Genomic DNA, 19,536 nt, shown 5'->3' on the forward strand with positions numbered 1-19,536 from the left:
GATGGGATGGAGGGAATAGATGTTGAATGTAGGGACGGGATAGAGGGAATAGATGGTGAATGTAGGGACGGGATGGAGGGAATAGATTGTGAATGTAGGGACGGGATGGAGGGAATAGATGGTGAATGTAGGGATGGGATGGAGGGAATAGATGGTGAATGTAGGGACGGGATGGAGGGAATAGATGGTGAATGTAGGGACGGGATGGAGGGAATAGATGGTGAATGTAGGGACGGGATGGAGGGAATAGATGGTGAATGTAGGGACGGGATGGAGAGAATAGATGGTGAATGTAGGGATGGGATGGAGGGAATAGATGGTGAATGTAGGGACGGGATGGAGGGAATAGATGGTGAATGTAGGGACGGGATGGAGGGAATAGATGGTGAATGTAGGGACGGGATGGAGGGAATAGATGGTGAATGTAGGGATGGGATGGAGGGAATAGATGGTGAATGTAGGGAATAGATCGTGAATGTAGGGACGGGATAGAGGGAATAGATGGTGAATGTAGGGAATAGATGGTGAATGTAGGGACGGGATGGAGGGAATAGATGGTGAATGTAGGGATGGGATGGAGGGAATAGATGGTGAATGTAGGGAATAGATGGTGAATGTAGGGAATAGATGGTGAATGTAGGGACGGGATGGAGGGAATAGATGGTGAATGTAGGGATGGGATGGAGGGAATAGATGGTGAATGTAGGGAATAGATGGTGAATGTAGGGAATAGATGGTGAATGTAGGGATGGGATGGAGGGAATAGATGGTGAATGTAGGGATGGGATAGAGGGAATAGATGGTGAATGTAGGGATGGGATGGAGGGAATAGATGGTGAATGTAGGGAGGGGATGGAGGGAATAGATGGTGAATGTAGGGACGGGATAGAGGGAATAGATGGTGAATGTAGGGAGGGGATGGTGAATGTAGGGACGGGATGGAGAGAATAGATGGGGAATGTAGGGACGGGATGGAGGGAATAGATGGTGAATGTAGGGACGGGATGGAGGGAATAGATGGTGAATGTAGGGATGGGATGGAGGGAATAGATGGTGAATGTAGGGATGGGATGGTGAATGTAGGGACGGGATGGAGGGAATAGATGGTGAATGTAGGGACGGGATGGAGGGAACAGATGGTGAATGTAGGGATGGGATGGAGGGAATAGATGGTGAATGTAGGGATGGGATGGAGGGAATAGATGGTGAATGTAGGGATGGGATGGAGGGAATAGATGTTGAATGTAGGGACGGGATGGAGGTAATAGATGGTGAATGTAGGGACGGAGGGAATAGATGGTGAATGTAGGGACGGGATAGAGGGAATAGATGGTGAATGTAGGGACGGGATGGAGGGAATAGATGTTGAATGTAGGGACGGGATGGAGGGAATAGATGGGGAATGTAGGGACGGGATGGAGGGAATAGAGGGGGAATGTAGGGACGGGATGGAGGGAATAGATGGTGAATGTAGGGACGGGATGGAGGGAATAGATGGTGAATGTAGGGACGGGATGGAGGGAATAGATGGTAAATGTAGGGATGGAGGGAATAGATGGTGAATGTAGGGACGGGATGGAGGGAATAGATGGTGAATGTAGGGGCGGGATGGAGGGAATAGATGGTGAATGTAGGGACGGGATGGAGGGAATAGATGGTGAATGTAAGAGGGAGGGAGATGGAAGTGTTGGAGACAGACGAGAGTCAAACGGGAGGATGGAGAGAGGTGAGCGAAGGACAGGAAGAAAGGAGGACAGGCTGGGAATGAATGACAGCCAGTGCCTGTTCTGTGAAGGAGCCAGTTCCCATGGCAATACTTTGTCTCTTGTCTCTGTGCGATGATCCTTGTCGACTGGAGAGTCTGGTGGAGGCTAGGGCTGTCTGGAGGTTTCTCTCCCCTCCTCTCACTCTCTCCCTGCTATACTCACTCTCTTGTTTTTCTCTCTCACTCTGGTGAGAGACATTGAGAGGGGGAAGATGGAGTGAGAGAGAGAAGCAAGAGTATCTCTCACTCCATCCTCCCTCTGTCAATCCCTCTCTCTCAATCTCTCTGTGTGTGTGTGCGTGTGTGCGTGCGTGCGTGCGAGAATTTGCTCTCAAACTCATTATAGAAGATAACAGCCCGAAGATGAGTTTCCTCTTATAGTTATTGAAAATGAAGGCATGTTCTCCATGAATTTACCTGGATGAGTAAGGAGAGAAAACAATCTTGGGGAAGATGAATTATGTTCAAATGTTGTTGATTCCGAGCTGTAAAGGTCCAGTGCAGTACTTCCCTCGCTGCAGATGGATATTTATTTAACCTTTATTTAACCAGGAAGTGCTGATTTGAAATCTTTGTCAAGAGTGTCCTGGCCAAGATAGGCAGCTCCAAGTCATTACACAATTCCAGACAGTTAACATGAAAAACTACAGGTAATCTAGTAAAAAAACATTTAATTCACAGGAGTACAAACAATCATAAAACAACAAACTAAAAACATTGGCAGGTCAAGGAATCAGCCTCAAAATCCTTCATCAATGATTTAAAAACACCAATCAGTTCTTCCAGTTTTAAAGTATTTTTTAAGTCGTTCCAAGCCGATGGCGCAGAGTACATAAAAACCCTTTTACCAAATTCAGTTCGAACAGTTAGCAAATACAGGACTAATAGAGAAAATATTTTTTTTATTCTGATTTCTCAGGGGTTTGCTGCAGCACCCCTACTTCCCATGGCTATGTGTTCATTAGAAGTTTTTAACTTTTAGGCAAGCATGTTACTATCTGCTGCACAAACACACTTCATCACCAGCAGTGAGAGGCTATATGTTGTAAATCTGTGACTCTATGCAGTCCGTTTTGCTGTTAGTTCAGTTAATGTCTGTGTCTGAGCTGCTGTGAGCTTAAAGGGACTTGGTGTCATTATACACTCTGCTCACACACACACCCTGCCTGGCTGAGGTTGGTCCACATTCTCCTCATTCACACACACACCTTTCCGTATCAGCTCAGTGTGTCTTTAACCCCACACACACACACTGTCGTCTCCGTGTGGCTCTAACCAGCCATGTCTGGCGGGGATATTAATGTAACCTCAGAGACGGTTTGAGCGTAGCGACGCTGTCACAACGGATTAGCCTGACAACGCTCCGCTCCACCCAACTGACTTCTGGAGCCTCCATTCCTCTCTTCTTCTTCTCCTCCTCTCTTCTCTCCTGTTTTCTCGCTCATATCCCCTGTCCTCTCTAAATCCTCATCTACTCCTCTCCTCTCTTCTCTTCTGTTCCTCTCTTCTCTTCTGTTCCTCTCCTCTCCTCTGTTCCTCTCCTCTCTTCTCCTCTGTTCCTCTCCTCTCTTCTCATCCCTAGTTCCTTAACTGTCACTAGGGATGACAGTTAAGGAACTAGGGATGACAGTTAAGGAACTAGGGATGACAGTTAAGGAACTAGGGGTGACAGTTAACCTGTTGAGGACAGAGGGCGCTGTTTTCACTTTGGGAGAAAATCGTGCCCAATTTAAACGGCCTCGTACTCAATTCTTGCTCGTACAATATGCATATTATTATTACTATTGGATAGAAAACACTCTCTAGTTTCTAAAACCGTTTGAATTATATCTGTGAGTAAAACAAAACTCCTTTTGCAGCAAACTTCCTGACAGGAAGTGGAAAATCTGAAATCGATGCACTGTTCTAGGGCCTGCCTATTAAAGTCCTTGATATTTATTAGTTTAGATGCACTTCATACGTCTTCCACTAGATGTCGACAGGCAGTGAGAGAAGAAATGGAGTCTGTAACTTGATCTGGGGTTGAATAATAGCTCTCGGCATGACGTGTCACCAGTTTCCTGTTTTCTGGAGAGCGCGTGAAGGGACCTGGATTTGCCTTCTGATAAGCTGCGTTATGGACGACTAATATCTCCGGCTTTGATTTTATTTGATACATGTGACAATATCATCGTAAAGTATGTTTTTTCAATATAGTTTAATCCGATTATTGAAATTTTTTCGGGAGTTTTGCCGTGTTCCGTTCTCTGAGTTTGTTGACGATGGAGAGATTCGCGCCACTTGGCAAGTGTGCTTGCTAAATCGAGAGGGAAAAAGGCCGTTCTAAAACCAAACAACGATTGTTCTGGACAAAGGACCCCTTGTACAACATTCTGATGGAAGATCAGCAAAAGTAGGACCCATTTTATGATGTTATTTCATATATCTGTCGTACATGTGAACTAGTAGTTTGCGGCCAGGTTTTGGGCACGCTCTCGCCATAACGTAAACTGCATATCGTAATGAAGTTATTTTTAGAATTCTAACACGGCGATTGCATTAAGAACTAGTGTATCTATCATTTCCTATGCAACATGTATTTTTTAGTTATGTTTATGAATAGTTATTTGGTCAGAATATGTGTGTCAGAAAAATATCCGGACGTTGTGGGAAAAAGATGCTACGTTAGCACAATGTATAACCACTGATTTCAGCTCTAAATATGCACATTTTCGAACAAAACATAAGTGTATGTATAACCTGATGTTATAGGACTGTCATCTGATGAAGCTTATCAAGGGTAGTCAAAAATTATATATCTTTTGCTGGTTTATTCGCTATCGCTAACGTGCCTATTGCTATCGCTAACGTGCCTTGATGAATGAATGCGGTAGTGTGGTAGGCTATTGTAGTAAGCTAATATAATGCTATATTGTGTTTTCGTTGTAAAACACTTAAATCGGAAAAATTGGCTGGATTCACAAGATGTTTGTCTTTAATTTGCTGTACACCATCGATTTTTTCAGAAATGTTTTATGATGAGTATTTAGGTATTTGACGTTGGTGTCTGTAATTACTCTGGCTGCTTCGGTCCTATTTGTGACGGTAGCTGTGATGGTAGCTGCAATGTAAAACTGATTTATACCTCAAATATGCAGATTTTCGAACAAAACATAGATTTATTGTATAACATGTTATAAGACTGTCATCTGATGAAGTTGTTTCTTGGTTAGTTTGGTTGGTTCTTGGTTAGTTAGGTTGGCTTTGTGCATGCTACCTGTGCTGTGAAAAATGTCTGTCCTTTTTTGTATTTGGTGGTGAGCTAACATAAATATATGTGGTGTTTTCGCTGTAAAACATTTTAAAAATCGGACATGTTGGCTGGGTTCACAAGATGTGTATCTTTCATTTGCTGTATTGGACTTGTTAATGTGTGAAAGTTAAATATTTCTAAAAATTATCTTTTGAATTTCGCGCTCTGCCTTTTCAGTGGAATGTGGGAGGAGTTCCGCTAGCGGAACGCCAGAGCCAGACAGGTTAACTGTCACCCCTAGTTCCTTAACTGTCACCCCTAGTTCCTTAACTGTCACCCCTAGTTCCTTAACTGTCACCCCTAGTTCCTTAACTGTCACCCCTAGTTCCTTAACTGTCACCCCTAGTTCCTATTGGTTAGAGTGTTGGGCCAGTAACCGAAAGGTTGCTGGATTGAATCCCCGAGCTGACAAGGTAAAAATCTGTCGTTCTGCCCCTGAGCAAGGCAGTTAACCCACTGATTATGGCAGTCCCACGCACCTCTCTGATTCAGAGGGGTTGGGTTAAATGCAGAAGACACATTTCAGTTGAATGCATTCAGTTGTACAACTGAGTAGGTATCCCCCTTTCCCTTAACTGTCATCCCTAGTTCCTTAACTGTCATCCCTAGTTCCTTAACTGTCATCCCTAGTTCCTTAACTGTCATCCCTAGCTCCTTAACTGTCACCCCTAGTTCTTTTTGCTTCTTTTCTCCTCTATGGTTCTATACTGTGCTCTACACTTTTACCCTTTATCAGTATGTCTTCTCCTTAGCTTCCCTCCTCCCCTCCTTTCCTTCTCTCGTCTCCTCCAGTCCTAATGTCGTCATGGTCAACAGGGCAAGAAATCAGTCTCTCATTTCTGCTTTAATTCATTCTGATCAAACATGTCGCTCCCAATCGCCCAGATTTGATTACCGGATGGCCGTATCCGAGGCGACCAGGCATGTAATGGTTGACACATTCATATTCCTGTATTACTGGTGTGTGTGTGTGTGCATGGTTGTGTGTGCGTGAGTGTGCCTGTGTGTTTGCTTTTGTGTGTGTGTGTTGTGACACATTATACCCCATGGTTGTGTCTCACGGCAGGGAGGGAGGATGTAATGCTCTGATGCAACACCTTGTCTCTGACTGTTATATATTTAGAAACAAGTTTTTCTTTATGCAAAGTTTTTTCTCTCTCACTCCATCTTTGTTCTTTCTCTCCATCTCTCTCTCCCCTTCCATCTCTCTCGCTCCCCTTCCATCTCTCCCGCTCCCCTTCTCTCTCTCTCTCTCCCTCTCTCTCTCTCCCCTTCCCTCTCTCTCTCTCTCTCTCTCTCTCTCTCTCTCTCTCTCTCTCTCTCTCTCTCTCTCTCCCCTTCCCTCTCACTCCTCTCTCTCCCACTCACTCCTCTCTCTCCCACTCACTCACTCCTCTCTCTCTCTCTCTCTCTCTCTCTCTCTCTCTCTCTCTCTCTCTCTCTCTCTCTCTCTCTCTCTCTCTCTCTCTCTCTCTCTCTCTCTCTCTCTCTCTCTCTCTCTCTCTCTCTCTCTCTCTCTCCCCTTCCCACTCACTCCTCTCTCTCCCACTCACTCCTCTCTCTCCCCTTCCCTCTCTCTCTCTCTCTCTCTCTCTCTCTCTCTCTCTCTCTCTTTCTCTCTCTCTCTCCCCTTCCCACTCACTCCTCTCTCTCCCACTCACTCCTCTCTCTCTCACTCACTCCTCTCTCTCTCACTCACTCTCTCTCACTCTCTCTTTCTCTCCATCTCTCTCCCCTTCCCTCTCTCTCACTCTCTTTCTCTCTCACTCCTCTCTCTCTCTCTCTCTCTCTCCCCTTCCCACTCACTCCTCTCTCTCCCACTCACTCCTCTCTCTCCCCTTCCCTCTCTCTCTCTCTCTCTCTCTCTCTCTCTCTCTCTCTTTCTCTCTCTCTCTCCCCTTCCCACTCACTCCTCTCTCTCCCACTCACTCCTCTCTCTCTCACTCACTCCTCTCTCTCTCACTCACTCTCTCTCACTCTCTCTTTCTCTCCATCTCTCTCCCCTTCCCTCTCTCTCACTCTCTTTCTCTCTCACTCCTCTTTCTCTCCATCTCATTCTCTCCCCTCCTCTCTCTCTTATCTCCCTGGCTTTCTCTCTTCCTTTCAATTGTCCATCTCCTCTTTCTCTGTCTCTCTCTCCCCCCAGCCCTCTCCCTGCAGGGTGATGGGCTGCAGGCTTCCTAAGCTGCGGAGGGAGGGGGAGGAGAGGAGTCCTGGGAAGATTTTTTCCACCCTCCGGCGGCCACAGGTGGAGACCAAGGTGGGCGTGGCCTACACCTACCACTTCCTGGACTTCCTGCTGGGGAAAGAAGGTACGTATACAGACAGGGAAACACACACACACACACACACACACACACACACACACACACACACACACACACACACACACACACACACACACACACACACACACACACACACACACACTCTTCTAGATCCAGTAGTCAATTCCAATTTGACTCTTATTCATCAGAACAGATTAGACAGGCAGTGGTCTAAGGCATCACTACAGATCCTGGTTCGATCCCAGGCTGTGTCGCAGCCGGCCGCGACCAGGAGACCCATGAGGCGGTGCACAATTGGCCCAGCATCGTCTGGGTTAGGGGACTGTTTGGCCGGCCGGGATTTCCTTGTCCCATTGCGCTCTACGACTCGTGTGGCGGGCCGGGCGCATGCACGCTGACACGATCACCAGTTGAACGGTGTTTCCTCCAACAGTTGGCTTCCGGGTGAAGCGAGCAGTGTGTCAAGAAGAAGGGTTGTGTTTCGTAGGACGCATGGCTCTCGACCTTCGCCTCTCCCGAGTCCGTACTGGAGTTGCAGCGATGGGACAAGACTGTAACTACCAATTTGGATATCACGAAATTGTGGAGAAAATGGGGTAAAAAGTATCCTTTGGTCTTCAGGAACAGGGTTGACATTTATACTGTCATTTCAACATACTCTTGGTTTGAGGAGGCATCCCAAGATTCAGCTGTAAAGTACAGACCAATCCACGCCCTCTCCCTACCTCTGAAAACAAAAGAGAGATGAGAGAGTAGTGTAGTCTAAGTTTTGTTCTGTGTTTAGGGAATGGTGTGTGTGTGTCTGTGTGTGTGCCTGCAGCGTTTTGGAACTGTTTGATGAGAAGCCCCAGGAGGCTGCTGGGTTCTAAATATACTAATTCTGCTATTGTGACAGAACACAAGGGATTGTGCAGAGAGTGAAAAAAGAGAGTTGGGGAGATGTTTCTGGATTGTTAAGTCTCACCATTTGTCCATGTTAAGATTCCTTTTCTTTCACCTTGTATTTAATGGATGCAGGAAGTTGAGTCAAAGTCAGTTGTTGAATTTGCTACATATTCAGAACTTTCAGCAGCCAGCCCAGCACAGTGTTTGCATCCCAAATGGCACCCTATTCCCTTTAAAGTGCACTACTTATAAGGCTCCGGTCAAAAATAGTGCACTATAAAGGGATTAGGTTGCTATTTGGAACTCAACCACTAGCAGAGGAAGTCATGACCAACCAGACAACAGCTCTGAATTCAGCCGCCTCTGTTTCTGATAAGCTCATTATAAGATAGATGGGAGCACATGCATAGTGTACTGTCACGCTGGTATAAAGGATTTTGGAGACAGGCGCAGGAATACACAATAGGGGTTTTTAATACACCCAAAACAAACACGTATACGAAAAACACTGGGCTGTACCCAAACAAAAGAGCGAGGGTAAACCACATTGAACTACACAGGACGATACCCGTAGTACACAATATATAAAGCACGCAGCATAACAGCTGCACCAACGGTTAGGTCCTCACACTACAAACGGACATGGGAACAGTAATCAACAAAACCATAGAAACCAAAGGGCACATATATACAAATACTAATCAGTGGGAATAGAGGACAGGTGTGCGTGATGAAAGTTCCGGAGGGATCCGTGACATGTACTGTAGACGCACATGTACTCACACACACACACACACATACAAAACCTCACATTAAAACACTCACAACCGCTCTTGAGTGCACACAAACATAAATAAACACACACACACACGACAGTTTTCAGGCTAGGTCGTATTGTCATCATGTCTCTAGACAGACAGGCAGGTCATTTATATGGTAAATTCATGGATGTCACCTGAGGTCCTTACGTCTGCATAGCAGTGCTCTGCTCAGGGGATCAAGGAAGATACTCTCAATGTGTGTGTGTGTGTGTGTGTCATGGAGAGAGACCAAGAGCGCGAGTGAAGGATTCCTGAAGGATTATCTGATTTTGTGGAGATTAATTTCCAGCAATGGGATTTATTTGTGTGTGTATGTATATGTGAGAGAGACACAGTGTGTGTGTGTGCACGTCATTGCATGCATGTGTGTCCAGTGAGGAATCGTCCTGTCTGTCAGTCTGACATTGAAGAGAACCCACGGTCAAATTCACAGTTTAATTCCATTTAGTTTCCATTAGAAATATTATTTCACCCTCTGTGACTTCATGACTCCCACACAGTAATGAGAAATAAATAACCATGTCTGTGTGCTCATATCCATTCAGACTATCTATACCTAGATACTGTGTTACATTTATTCATTCAGTCAGACACATTGGCTTGGCTGGGGATTTTATCCTCCAAGGCAGCAGAGAAACCACTTGAACCATTTTGACCATAAATCAACCACAGGATTTGTCCAAAATGGCTCCCTACTCCCTCTATAGGAGTAAACAGTGGCAGAGCAGTACAGTCAGTTGAAGGAATACAACAAAACAATCTGCTTTGTTACATCATCATCGTCTCAAATAACACACTATTTCCCCTTTAGTGCCCTAATAAGTGCACTATATAGGGCGTGTCATTTGGGATGTAGCCATTGACTCAGACCAGTGTGACCAGTGAGTGGACTCTGCAGACTACCAGAGAAAAGAGAGAACTCGTTGGCAGAAGAGAGGGCTGGACAGGTTGATAAAGGAGGGAGAGAGATAGTGGGGGTGATGGAGGGAGAGAGATAGTGGGGGTGGTGGAGGGAGTGATGAAGGGAGAGAGATGGTGGGGGTGCTGAAGGGAGAGAGATGGAGAGAGTGATGGAGGGAGGGAGATGGTTGGAGTGATGGAGGGAGAGAGATGAGGGAGTGATAAAAAATGTGAGGTAGTCGCTCTGATGGAGGGAGGAGAAAGAGTGTGAGCGAATAGGTGTGGGAAAAGGAGAGACAGGAGGAGAGTGAGGGTGGGAAAATGAGTCAGGTGTGATCACAGTGACTAAAGCTTCTCTCCTCAACTGACACATTGGGGCTCTGAAGTCAGCTGATGAGTTTTACCGCATATAGAGAAAGAAACACTCTTCTGACTGATGAACGTGAAGGCTATAAATCCCATCAATCAGAATAGCAGCTTCAATTGGTGCGTGTCTGTCTGTGTGTGTATCTGCTGTGTTCGCCCATGTGTGTGAGAGAGCGCAAGATACACTACATGACCAAAAGTATGTGGACATCTGCTCCTCGAACATGTCATTCCAAAATCATGGGCATTAATATAGAGTTTGTCCCCCCTTTGCTGCTATAACAGCATCCACTCTTCTGGGAAGGCTTTCCACCAGATGTTGGAACATTGCTGCTGGGACTTGCTTCCATTCAACCACAAGACCATTAGTGAGGTCGTCCACTGATGTTTGGCGATTGGGCCTGTCTTGCAGTCGGCGTTCCAATTCATACCAAAGGTGTTCGATGGGGTTGAGGTCAGGGCTCTGTGCAGGCTAGTCAAGTTCTTCCACACTGATCTCGACAAACCATTTCTGTACGGACCTCGCTTTGTGCACAGGGGCATTGTCATGCTGAAACAGGAAAGGGCCTTCCCCAAACTGTTGCCACAAAGTTGGAAGCACAGAATAGTCTAGAATGTCATTGTATGCTGTAGCATTAAGATTTCTCTTCACTGGAACTAAGGCGCCTAGCCCGAACCATGAAAACAGCCCTAGACCATTATTCCTCCTCCACCAAACTTTACTGTTGGCACTATGCATTCCCAGATTTGTCTGTCAGACTGCCAGATAGTGAAGCATGCTTCATCACTCCAGAGAACGCATTTCCACTGATCCAAAGTCCAATAGCGGCAAGCTTTACACCACTCCAACCAACGCTTGGCATTGCGCATGGTGATCTTAAGCTTGTGTGCGGCTGCTCGGCCATGGAAACCCATTTCATGAAGCTCCCGACAAACAGTTCTTGTGCTGACGTTGCTTCCAGAGGCAGTTTGGAACTCGGTAGTGAGTGTTGCAACCGAGGACAGAGGATTTTTACTCACTTCAGCACTCGTCGGTCCCGTTCTGTGAGCTTGTGTGGCCTACCACTTCGTAGCTGAGCAGTTGTTGCTCCTAGACGTTTCTACTTAATTGATAATGCACGAGAAGTGTTTGGAGGATATTTTGGCACAGATGTTTTTAGGCCCGAGACAAATACCGGCTTCTAGGGCATTATCACTTTTATACAATGGGTTACCAACATATTCAAATAAGGATTGACATAGTTTCATTAAAAACATTATTTTGACAAATTTATTCATACTATTTCATCCTTTCACAAGACATAGACCCGATACGAATCTAGTGTTGCTACCCAAGCCGGCTGGTCGTTCGTTCTATCAGTTGGGCTGCCAGAGACGGGACCCAGTCATTCAATCTTTTCTTCTGTATCTATGGACGCGACCCAGTCGTTCGTTCTAAATGTTCCATTGCCATACTGGCTGCCAACGTTCTTATCCATTGCTTGCTAGCTAGCCAACTACGGCTAACTTACAGTCACGTCAAAGAGTGCAGCCAGAATAACAACGAAGTAGCCTATTTGCATTTGTTTAAGCCATTTTCTAGTGACATTTATTTGGATACATCCACAACAATGAGCTAATGATACGCGATTTCACCTGGCATAGAACATGTGCTCTCGTGTCAGGATACTGTTGTTCAGAGGAGCTAGTCAACAACACAGCTAACACAATCACTTCAAACTGAAGATGGAAAGACTGCAAACTAGCTACACTTCGTTTCGTTTTACAACTGGCTGAGAAAAGCTGCCTACCTGTCTGTCTCGTCCCGACTCCCGACATGTTCATTACTATGGGACAGCTGGAGATTCAATTTGAATATTGACACAATGTTGTAAATGTCGGAGAGACAGACAGTAAGGTTGAAAAGAAATCTCTGCTGTTGAAAACTAAATGTTAGTCTAAAAGAAATTAGATAATGTCTAGATGCTTTTTATAGTGGAGATCGAGTTTATAAATTGCTTGGCTGACCTGATGAGAGCGTGGGTTGCGCAGTCAGATGGAACAGAGTAAATAGGCATTTTAAAGTCACAGATTTAGCCGGTAGTAACTTGTGAAATAGACATCGGCTAGAATGCGGTTTTAACCAATCAGCATTCAAGATTAGACCCACCCGTTGTATAATTCACAATAACAGCACTTACAGTTACAGCTCTAGCAGGGCAGAAATTTGACAAACAGACTTATTGGAAAGGTGTCACGTTGAAAGTCACTGAGCTCTTCTGTAAGGCCATTCTACTTCCAATGTTTGTCTACGGAGATTGCATGGCTGTGTCCTTGATTTTATCCACCTGTCATATATAGTGTACATAAAGCTGCTGAAGTTTGTGATGTATTCAGCTACAGTGCTGTGAAAAAGTATTTGCCCCCTTTCTAATTTTCTCTACTTTTACAGCAAAGAGATGGTGGAGGTGACCCTCTCAGTCTGAGGGGTTCTGAATGACGATGAAGAAATAGTCTTTAACTGGAGCAATCATAATCTCATTCTTCTTGGAGAGGACCCTGAGGAAGGTGAGGTCATTCTGGGGGTCAATGTCCCTAACTGTGCTAAGTGCCTTCATCACTAACTGGTGAATGAGTCCAGCATACTGCACTGTGCTGGAGTAGTCCAGGGTGATTTGGATAGGGAGGCCTTCAGCATTGACCATATTACATATTTTTGAAACTGAATGTTATCAAATCTTCAACCAAAACATAATATTAGATCAAGGGAACCCGAGGGAACAAATAACACAATTACATGCTTATTTCACAAACAAAGTTTGTTAATTTGTTGTTATTTCTTAACTCAGGTTTTCTTTATCTAAAATTAGCTTGTGGTTAAATATTGCAAAAATAGATAGAATCAGAAAAGGGGCAAATACATTTTCACGGCACTGTAAATAGAATTTATGATGAATGTAAGCTAGCAAAACATGATATATTGAGATATCGAAACACATGGTATATTGAGCTGTCAAAAGACATGGTATATTGAGCTATCAAAACACATTATATATTGAGCTATCAAAACACATGCTATATTGAGCTGTCAAAACACATGATATATTGAGCTGTCAAAACACATGTTATATTGAGCTGTCAAAACACATGATATATTGAGCTGTCAAAACACATGATATATTGAGCTGTCAAAACACATGTTATATTGAGCTGTCAAAACACATGATATATTGAGCTGTCAAAACACATGATATATTGAGCTGTCAAAACACATGATATATTGAGCTGTCAAAACACATGATATATTGAGCTATCAAAACACATGATATATTGAGCTGTCAAAACACATGTTATATTGAGCTGTCAAAACACATGTTATATTGAGCTGTCAAAACACATGTTATATTGAGCTGTCAAAACACATGATATATTGAGCTGTCAAAACACATGATATATTGAGCTGTCAAAACACATGATATATTGAGCTGTCAAAACACATTATATATTGAGCTATCAAAACACATGATATATTGAGCTGTCAAAACACATGATATATTGAGCTGTCAAAACACATGTTATATTGAGCTGTCAAAACACATGATATATTGAGCTGTCAAAACACATGATATATTGAGCTGTCAAAACACATGATATATTGAGCTGTCAAAACACATGATATATTGAGCTGTCAAAACACATGATATATTGAGCTATCAAAACACATGATATATTGAGCTGTCAAAACACATGATATATTGAGCTGTCAAAACACATGATATATTGAGCTATCAAAACACATATATGAGCTGTCAAAACACATGATATATTGAGCTGTCAAAACACATGATATATTGAGCTGTCAAAACACATGATATATTGAGCTGTCAAAACATCAGAATATAAGTGATGCCTGGGAGTGTGTGTGCCTGGGAGTGTGTGTGTGTTTTTGGGAATCTATCAGTGTGTGAGGTGGGAATATTCAGCTCTTTAGAGAATGCATGAAGAGGTTTACTGGTAGAATTTGAAATGTAACTTGGACTGGATGACTAGTCAGTAGTCAGACCAAGCAATATTCTACTCTCTAAACTACAGACATGTCATGGGGTGTTTTCAGGCAGTTCATCTGAACTCTGACCTGGTCAAACATTTCCTGTACTATGGATGCTCTAGAAGAACTGAGACTTTGTCTAGGTCCCAAATGGCACCCTGTTTCCAACATACAGGACATTATGGGCCCTGGTCAAATGTAGTGCACTATGTAGGGAATAGGGTGCCATTTGGGATGCAGGCAGTGTGTTATGACCCTGACCAACAGCAGTCTAACCCGCAAACTCATACCTCAGCTGTGTGTGTGTGTGTGTGTGTGTCATACCTCGACGGTGGGAACCTCAGGGCTTTAGGACGTGTATTTTATAGTCAGTGTTTGGCACGTATATTCCTGCTCAACTCTAGTCATTCAAATATACTGAAGACATGTCAAGGAGGTATAATAAGCCCTGGGGTAGGAGTGAGTAATAATCCCCACCACCCACTTACTCTTGACGCGCACACATACACACATATTGTGTGTGTGTCCCATTCTGGAGTGTAGTGGTTCTCATGCTGGTTCTCAGACAGTCTTCTCAGTCCTGTCTCAGGCCAGTGCCTGTGGGGGAAAGTGAAGTGCTGATTAACAACAGATAATTCAGTCATTCACTACTTCCTCCATCTGTTCCACTGGTCAACAACTTCAGAGTGATGAGGAGAGGCTATCTGTCCCACTGGTCAACAACTCTAGTCATGAGGAGAGGCCATCTGTCCCACTGGTCAACAACTCTAGTCATGAGGAGAGGCCATCTGTCCCACTGGTCAACAACTCTAGTCATGAGGAGAGGGTATCTGTCCCACTGGTCAACAACTCTAGTCATGAGGAGAGGCCATCTGTCCCACTGGTCAACAACTCTAGTCATGAGGAGAGGCTTCTGTCCCACTGGTCAACAACTCTAGTCATGAGGAGAGGCCATCTGTCCCACTGGTCAACAACTCTAGTCATGAGGAGAGGCTTCTGTCCCACTGGTCAACAACTCTAGTCATGAGGAGAGGGTATCTGTCCCACTGGTCAACAACTCTAGTCATGAGGAGAGGGTATCTGTTCCACTGGTCAACAACTCTAGTCATGAGGAGAGGGTATCTGTCCCACTGGTCAACAACTCTAGTCATGAGGAGAGGCCATCTGTTCCACTGGTCAACAACTCTAGTCATGAGGAGAGGGTATCTGTTCCACTGGTCAACAACTCTAGTCATGAGGAGAGGCCATCTGTTCCACTGGTCAACAACTCTAGTCATGAGGAGAGGCCATCTGTCCCACTGGTCAACAACTCTAGTCATGAGGAGAGGGTATCTGTCCCACTGGTCAACAACTCTAGTCATGAGGAGAGGGTATCTGTCCCACTGGTCAACAACTTTAGTCATGAGGAGAGGGTATCCAACATCCCCACTATCTGAACCTGGCATTGTAAACTTCCATAGTGTGTTGTGCCTCAAGCTGTTCCTTTGGCAGAGTGGAATGATAGCCCTCTTAAAACCACTATGGTAAACGTATAAATGAAATGACTCCTTCCTCCCCCTCCTCCCTCTCTCCCTGCAGGGGGGAAGTAGACTAGTATGTTGGGGATATCTTACTGGTTATTGTAATAGGAGTGTTAAGATAATGATGCCTAAATGACTGTTTAGTGACACAATCATATTGTATTCATCTCCAGATGTTATGACAACCGGAGGGAGGGAGAGCGAGGGAGGGAGGGGGGAGGGGTGGGTTGAATCCCTCTGTAGATTCAGGTTTTAGTATCCGAGGTATTAAGTTGTGGTTCAGAAAATAAGCTCCTCAGATTGTCTGAGTTATGTTTCTATATGATAGATGTGAATGTATGGTGAAGTATGTGGGTGCATAAGTGTGTGTGTGCATGCACGCTTGTGGATGTGTGTGTGAGTGTGTTTGTGCCTTGACACTGTGTGTGTGTGTGTGTGTGTGTGTGTGTGTGTGTGTGTGTGTGTGTGTGTGTGTGTGTGTGTGTGTGTGTGTGTGTGTGTGTGAACAGGCCAGATGATGATCTGGGGAACAGATGGAGAATGAGATGGCTAACACATCTCTGTGTGGCTCAGTTCATTTATTCAGACTGTCTTCTCTCCAGGCCCATATGCAAATGAGACAGAATGAGAGAGGATGACAAGCATATAGACAGGCGACACACACACCTTATTACACATACAACTCAATTCACACATATATATAATATATACTGTGTATACACACACACACATCTCACGGGATATTACTATTTGAAACACAAACACAGCATATTTCCCTTGGGGGTAACCATGACGATTAGAGCCTATATGATAAGCTGTCCTCTAGTCTCATTGAAGCGAATGGCTCTTCTCTCCATTGTGTTCTGTAATGGGGGAAACCATGAGCTGATCCTGCTAGCTGTAAGCGCTAATACGGCACGCTCATACAGACATCATCACAGCTAAGCCATGCTATCCCTATGCCAAAGGAGAGAAGGAGAGCTCTCACACACACACACACACACACACACACACACAGGAAAACACAAGAACACACACACTCTGCACACACACACACACACACTCTGCACACACAGGAAAACACAAGAACACACACACACACACTCTGCACTGTGGGAGAGCTATTGTACACAGCCCCTGGAAGAGCGAAACAGATGTGGTTACTTCTGTGTTTGTGTGCACCGTGTGCGTATGTGTGTGTGTTTGTGTGCACCGTGTGTGTGTTTGTTTGTGTTTGTGTGCACCGTGTGCGTATGTGTTTGTGTGCACCGTGTGCGTATGTGTGTGTGTTTGTGTGCACCGTGTGCGTATGTGTGTGTGTGTTTGTGTGCACCGTGTGTGTGTGTGTTTGTTTGTGTGCACCGTGTGCGTATGTGTGTGTGTTTGTGTGCACCGTGTGCGTATGTGTGTGTTTGTTTGTGTGCACCGTGTGCGTATGTGTGTGTGTTTGTGTGCACCGTGTGCGTATGTGTGTGTGTGTTTGTGTGCACCGTGTGCGTATGTGTGTGTGTTTGTGTGCACCGTGTGCGTATGTGTGTGTGTTTGTGTGCACCGTGTGCGTATGTGTGTGTGTGTTTGTGTGCACCGTGTGCGTATGTGTGTGTGTGTGCACCGTGTGCGTATGTGTGTGTGTTTGTGTGCACCGTGTGCGTATGTGTGTGTGTGTTTGTGTGCACCGTGTGCGTATGTGTGTGTGTTTGTGTGCACCGTGTGCGTATGTGTGTGTGTTTGTGTGCACCGTGTGCGTATGTGTATGTGTTTGTGTGCACCGTGTGCGTATGTGTGTGTGTGTTTGTGTGCACCGTGTGTGTGTTTGTTTGTGTGCACCGTGTGCGTATGTGTGTGTGTTTGTGTGCACCGTGTGCGTATGTGTGTGTGTGTTTGTGTGCACCGTGTGCGTATGTGTGTGTGTTTGTGTGCACCGTGTGCGTATGTGTGTGTGTTTGTGTGCACCGTGTGCGTATGTGTGTGTGTTTGTGTGCACCGTGTGCGTATGTGTGTGTGTTTGTGTGCACCGTGTGCGTATGTGTGTGTGTTTGTGTGCACCGTGTGCGTATGTGTGTGTGTGCACCGTGTGTGTGTTTGTTTGTGTGCACCGTGTGTGTGTTTGTGTTTGTTTGTGTGCACCGTGTATGTGAGTGTGTGTGTTTGTCTGCATCGTGTGCCTATGTGTGTCTTTTGTGTTTGTGTGCACCCTGTATGTGCATGTGTGTTTGTGTGCATGTGTTTGTGTGCGTTGTGTGTCCTAACCAAAACCCCTAGAGTCGATTGACGCGGCCACGCTAATTAACATAATCCAAAAATCCCCAACAAAATCAGTCTGTTTAAACTAGAAATATCTGCGTCTCAATCCACTGCATCCGCTATGTCGCCCTTCAGCATCTGTGTTGTTAAGTGGCAAATCTACCCCAGTGTTTGTCAGACCAGAAGACATCCTGAAAATCAGTCTTCTCACATTAAATGTCTAGCGTCTGAAGGGTTTGGGCTACACTCTATGTAAAGATGAGACTCTCACACTTTTTAGTTAAATAAATCACTGATACCTACAAGGCTCCTAAAATTCCAAATCAAATAGAAATGATCCGTGTTATGACCATGTTAAAACACGAGTTATGGTTTCATCAGCAGCAGATTTATCATGAAGATGCCATGTGTTATTATTCAATTCAAACTATAATATCTAAACAATACGCACTCTGTCTGCCCCCCCTCTGTTCTCTCTCTGTCTGCCCCCTTCTGTTCTCTCTCTCTGTCTGCCCCCCTCTGTTCTCTCTCTCTGTCTGCCCCCCTCTGTTCTCTCTCTGTCTGCCCCCTTCTGTTCTCTCTCTGTCTGCCCCCTTCTGTTCTCTCTCTCTGTCTGCCCCCCTCTGTTCTCTCTCTGTCTGCCCCCTTCTGTTCTCTCTCTCTGTCTGCCTCCCTCTGTCTCTCTCTCTCTCTCTCTGTCCTCCCTCTGTTCTCTCCTCTCTGTCTGCCCCTCTCTGTTCTCTCTCTCTGTCTGCCCCCCTCTGTTCTCTCTCTGTCTGCCCCCCTCTGTTCTCTCTCTGTCTGCCCTCGTCCTCTGTTCTCCTCTCTGTCTGCCCTCCCCTCTGTCTCTCTCTCTGTCTGCTCCCTCTGTCTCCCTCTCTGTCTGCCCTCTGTCCTCCCTTTCTCCCTCTCTGTCCTCCCTCTGTCCTCCCTTTCTCCCTCTCTGTCTGCCCTCTGTCCTCCCTTTCTCTCTCTCTGTCTGCCCCCCTCTGTTCTCCCTCGTCTCTGTCTGCCCCCCTCTGTTCTCTCTCGCTCTCTGTCCCCCCCTCTGTCTCTCTCTGTCTGCCCCCCTCTGTTCTCTCTCTCTGTCTGCCCCCCTCTGTTCTCCCTCTTCTCTCTCTCTCTGTCTGCCCCCCTCTGTTCTCCCTCTTCTCTCTCTCTGTCTGCCCCCCTCTGTTCTCTCTCTCTTCTGCCCCCCTCTGTTCTCTCTCTCTGTCTGCCCCTCTCTGTTCTCTCTCTCTGTCTGCCCCCCTCTGTTCTCCCTCGTCTCTGTCTGCCCCCCTCTGTTCTCCCTCGTCTGTCTGCCTCCCTCTGTCCTCCCTTTCTCCCTCTCTGTCTCCTCCCTCTGTCCTCCCTTTCTCCCTCTCTGTCTGCCTCCCTCTGTTCTCCCTCTCTCTGTCTGCCCTCCCTCTGTTCTCCCTCTCTTCA

The 19,536-nt window shown here is 45.5% G+C and overlaps 1 protein-coding gene across 1 annotated transcript in view; it reads left to right on the forward strand.

The window, feature by feature from the left end:
- LOC129830878 (raftlin-like) overlaps nucleotides 1–19,536 on the forward strand; it is a 56,083-nt gene that overhangs the window by 5,297 nt on the left and 31,250 nt on the right. Inside the window, exon 2 of the mRNA XM_055893696.1 lies at nucleotides 7,204–7,369. Within this exon, the coding sequence (XP_055749671.1) occupies nucleotides 7,222–7,369 (148 nt within the window). The 5' untranslated portion in view covers nucleotides 7,204–7,221. The remainder of the gene's footprint in view (nucleotides 1–7,203; nucleotides 7,370–19,536) is intronic.

Source organism: Salvelinus fontinalis, chromosome 32, assembly GCF_029448725.1.
Source record: "Salvelinus fontinalis isolate EN_2023a chromosome 32, ASM2944872v1, whole genome shotgun sequence".
Classification (NCBI taxonomy): Eukaryota; Metazoa; Chordata; class Actinopteri; order Salmoniformes; family Salmonidae; genus Salvelinus; species Salvelinus fontinalis.